A 5,000-nucleotide genomic window follows, 5' to 3' on the forward strand; every position below is an offset into this window, starting at 1 on the left:
TAGGTAACCAATTGGTTCTTAGCCACGTAAAATAAATCTGATCCTTCGGGCCAGCCCTAGGAGAGCTGTTAATCAGCTCAGTGGTCTGGTTAAACTAAGGTATACTTTTTTAGACAAAACCCTTTGGACGAAACTGTTCAACCTTGTAAGGAACGAACCAGGCAGGTGAAACCAGTTAGTAAAACATTTTAACTTATTTCATCAAAGGTAATAAAAGTACATTTGGTTAAGTACTCCTGGATTAAATATCCATCAACACGCTAAAATTGGCACTTTTTCGAACAGCAATACGAGTAACTAAATTCAAAGACTGCATCCGACAAGCTTCTGTTAAATTGTAAGAGAAGCTGGTCGGATGCAGTCTTTGAATTTACGACTTAAAACAATGTAAAAAATTGGATAGAAGTTCCTACACGCCGTTGGAAGGCTTTTTTTTTGTGGTGTTATCTTGTCAAGTTTGTTATCGAAATAATGAAGTTAATTTTTCCTAAACTTCATAAGAAATCTTCATTTTTAGTTTTCTGTTAAAGAAAACTATTGAGATGGCTTTGTGTGTCAGTCAGCATTTTTTCTATCCGCCATCAGATCTTAGAAACTAGAGGCTAGAGGGCTGCAAATTGGTATGTTGATCATCCACCCTCCAATCATCAAACATATCAAATTGCAGCCCTCTAGGCTCAGTAGTTTTTATTTTATTTGAGGTTAAACTTAGCCACGATCGTGCGTCTGGCACCGCTGTAGGTGCTAACAACATAGGCCATCACTGGGCAGTGGCTCAAATTTTCGTGGGTGCGGCTGAGAGTTTCATGGGCCGTGCCTGGGAGTTTCATAAGGCATTATACGCAGTACAGAAAACTCGATTGCTCCGAAGAAACTTAGGCGCATTTTAATTTTCTGAAAAGAAAAGTACTGTGCCGGCTTTGTCAGTCCGTCCGCACTTTTTTTGTCTGCATTGTTTCTGTCCGCCTTCAGATCTTAAAAAGTACTGAGGCTAGAGGGCTGCAAATTGGTATGTTGTTCATCCACCCTCCGATCATCAAACATACCAAATTGCAGCCCTCTGGCCTCAGCAGTTTTTATTTTATTTAAGGTTAAACTTGGCCCTAATCGTGCGTCTGGCAACGATATAAGCCAGGCCACCACCGGGCCATTGGTAAAGTTTCATGGGTCGCGGCTCATACAGCTTGGTCGTGCGTGACGAGTCCCGGAGCAGAAAAAGTCTACGATATTAAATGCTTCGTACACCTAACAGAAGGTTCATCGTTACCTCATCTAATCCGAGCCTCCAGCAGAAATTACATCATTCACTTCAACATTAATCACACTTCAGCATTTCCTGGATATTGAGGTACTCACATTCCATTACCTCTTTACAGGTCTTATTAGGGTTTCCTCTACTCATTCCTAGTACACTCTCTATGCTCACTTTTAACCAATCTGTTTTCATCCTTTCTTCTCATATGACCAACGGCTCCCACACCCTCTGATCCGCTCTTTCATCTATGGTAACATTTTTATCACTAGGCGTCTCATTTCGCGTATTAATTCTTCTTCCGCCATACATACAATGGAAAAGGTTCATCACATCAGCATCAGATTTTGCTTTTTATTCACATTCAGTATCTACACTGCAACTCCATACAAGATAGCTCTCTCAAAAATAATTTCCTACATTTTCAACTTCTCTTTCCAAAGACATTCCAAGTTTCTTTCTATCCTTTTGCTTTCAGCATGTATTTTATTTTGTTTCCATTTTCACTGATTCACTTCTTCTCTCGTCCAGCCGCCATCGGATATATTTACTCTCACGTACAAGTACTGATGAACCATTTCCATTTTACACCTTCCATAAGAAAGTACACATCTCCATTTTCCAGGTTTCCACTGACACTCTCACCCAGCTCCTGCTCGCACTGGTAAAGTTTCATGGGTCGCGGCTCATACAGCATTATACCGAGACCACCAAAAGGTAGATCTATTTTCGGTGGCCTTGATTATACGGTGTACAGAAAACTCGATTGCGCCAAAGAAACTTCGGTGAATTTTTTACTAATTTTACTTTAAATGTATCATGTTTCATTCTAACTTTTGTGTAAATCCCAGAACGCCGAAAATACAGTTATTAAAAGAAGTTGCTTGTGTGATCTAAAAATAAATCCCTGAAATCATAAATAATCTGTTTTGGAAACAGACTTTCATGCCGATCAAGCTAAATTATGTACCGTCCTATATCTAGGTATGAAGTATAACTTCATTAAAGTTATTAATGGAGTAATGGGAAGATATGAACATCATCCAATATCAAATCTCTGCAAGAGGAAATCTATAATGGAAGTTATTTTCGTTTTCCTCGAAGATGAAATGCTTGTTTTGAGTGCCTCTCAACTGATAATAAACTGCTTCCTATTCCCAGCTGGCTCAGCCTATAAGGTACGTCCTCGAGTACGGCGGCGAAGGATACGATGAGAAATTCTTCGAAGCAGGTCCTGCACCCGACTTCGACAAGTCAAGTTGGACTTCTGTCAAATTCACGCTTGGCCTTCCATTGCCTAACGTAAGAAACGTATTGTTGTGACATTTATTTTTAAGGGGTGGTTCAGAGTAATACACTGAAGCTAATGAAATGGACGAAAACTCAGTGGGAAATAATGCATTCAGCAGTAACAATGTTCGTCATAAAATGAATTAATACTAGCTAGCACTGCTTGTATGATAAGGAACCTCCGTTAATCATCTTGTAACGTACAAAACGCATGAATTCGTATAGGCTATATAGACGGATTTGCATACAAGCACGCCTATCGTCATATATACACAGTGTGCATGCTTGCTGTGAAGTACCCGTGTGTGATATATATATATATATATATATATATATATATATATATATATATATATATATATATATATATATATATATATATATATATATATATATATATATATATATATATATATAAATGTAAAAATATACATATATAATGCAGTACATAAGGTGTGCATGCTTAGTGCCTAATGAATGTAATCATCTGAAACCTGACAATCAAATAGCCATTAATATCTTTCCAGCTTCCTTACTACATAGAGGGTGACGTCAAGTTGACGCAAAGCAGCGCCATCCTGCGCCACTTGGGAAGAAAATACGATCTTTGCGGAAAAACCGAGAAACAGATGATGATGGTGGACGTGCTGATGGAGCAAGGGAAGGACATGCGAATGGCCTTCGCTCGCCTCTGCTACATGACATACGTAAGACATGACGAGGCTTTGTCCTCTGGCGGACTCACTTCGGTTTCTTTTCTTTTCGATGTTACGATACACATTTCCGTTTATATTGTGGGAGCATCAAGGCACAGTGCAAATTTTAGAATGCATCTGAGCCAGAAAATATATATCTGAAATATTCGCTACAATTGTTTTTTAGGTGAAGTCATTATGAAAAAATGCAGTTATGCTGCATAGAAAAAACATGCTTTTATACACACACACACACACATATATATATATATATATATATATATATATATATATATATATATATATATATATATATATATATATATATATATATACAGTATATATAAGAGATTGGTGTAGTTCTGACCGGTTTCGACTTTATTTTCAAGTCATTAATGGCTTGGGAATAATGTCGAAACCAGTCAGACCGACACCAGTCTCTTATCTTTGCATCTGTGTTGATGTGTGATAAACAAATCAAGAGTTGATGTGATTAAAATCATGCACACATATATGCATATATATATATATATATATATATATATATATATATATATATATATATATATATGTATATAGATATATATATGCATATATATTTTTTTCTCATATTACAGAGCCCAGAGACTAAGAAAGAATATTTAACTAACCTACAAACAACCTTGAAATCATTGTCGACTATCTTGGGCAACCAGAGTTGGTTCGCCGCTGATAAGGTAAGAGATGAGATTATCTGATAGTCGTCTCTGAGAAGCCGATGAGATATAAGATATGCAGATGCTTACAATAGTTTCACTGTTCATAAATCTAACTGATTGTCTGTTCAGTATTTATTCCGGCATTTATACTTGCTTTTCAATGTTTTATTTTTTATTTTTTATTGCATGTTCCATTTTCTCTTTTGTATGCTCCTCTTGTGATGTTCTTTTTTATATACTCTGGTATTTTATTCGTGTCTTTGTTTTATTTCTCTTTACCAGATAACACTGGCAGACTTCGTCTTGTATGAAGAACTTTACGCCAATCTTGTCTTAGACCCAACCTGCCTTGACTCCTTCTCCAACCTCAAGAACTTCGTCAAAAGGTTCGAGGACATTCCGGCCATCAAGAAGTTTATGTCTTCTCCGAAGTACATCAAACATGCTCTCAACGGTCCCATGGCCAAATTTGGCTCTGGTAAATAAGGAGGAAACTGAAACATGTCTATATCAAGACAAGAGATGAAGAAAGTCAAATTGGTGATGACGATACGACAATAAAACCCATGAGAATTTTATATATTATTCCTGATCCTCAAGATAAATATAATCGAGTTTTTGATGTCTCACAGTGGCTAATACTATTAGAATGATTTATGTTTTGGGGTTGTAGATTAATTTCTATGTTGAATAATACTTGCATAGGTAGTCTTTGTTATGGTGTTGCTCAATGTACCTAAATTCACGGTGTTATTGTCGTTCTTTATTTGCTCTCTTAGATAATTCTTTTAAAGTCAAATTTCAGATTCAATCAATTCAAATGAAAAAAATACTGTAAATATCGTGAGTCGAAAAAACTATGGTTGCTATTTTATTTTCATGTCAGTCTATAAAGGGAAAACTCATTTGGATGATCTATCATCATCATCATCACCTCCAACAAAGTGCTATGCTAAGGCCCTCTCAAAAATAACCATTCGTGTCTCTCCTGCGATTTCATTCCCACAAGTCTTCACTCACCTCCAACCTTCAGATTCATATTCTTATCCAAGTAGGTTTGAGTCC

At 36.7% G+C, this 5,000-nt stretch overlaps 1 protein-coding gene across 1 annotated transcript in view; it reads left to right on the plus strand.

Moving 5' to 3' along the window:
• The window catches only part of LOC136843556 (glutathione S-transferase Mu 2-like), a 5,834-nt gene extending 1,323 nt beyond the window's left edge, over positions 1–4,511 (plus strand). Inside the window, exons 2-5 of the mRNA XM_067112079.1 lie at positions 2,414–2,554; positions 3,070–3,249; positions 3,855–3,953; positions 4,218–4,511. Of these exons, the coding sequence (XP_066968180.1) occupies positions 2,414–2,554; positions 3,070–3,249; positions 3,855–3,953; positions 4,218–4,421 (624 nt within the window). The 3' untranslated portion in view covers positions 4,422–4,511. The remainder of the gene's footprint in view (positions 1–2,413; positions 2,555–3,069; positions 3,250–3,854; positions 3,954–4,217) is intronic.
• Positions 4,512–5,000: the final 489 nt, after the last annotated feature.

The sequence above is a fragment of the Macrobrachium rosenbergii genome, chromosome 11 (genome assembly GCF_040412425.1).
Source record: "Macrobrachium rosenbergii isolate ZJJX-2024 chromosome 11, ASM4041242v1, whole genome shotgun sequence".
Classification (NCBI taxonomy): Eukaryota; Metazoa; Arthropoda; class Malacostraca; order Decapoda; family Palaemonidae; genus Macrobrachium; species Macrobrachium rosenbergii.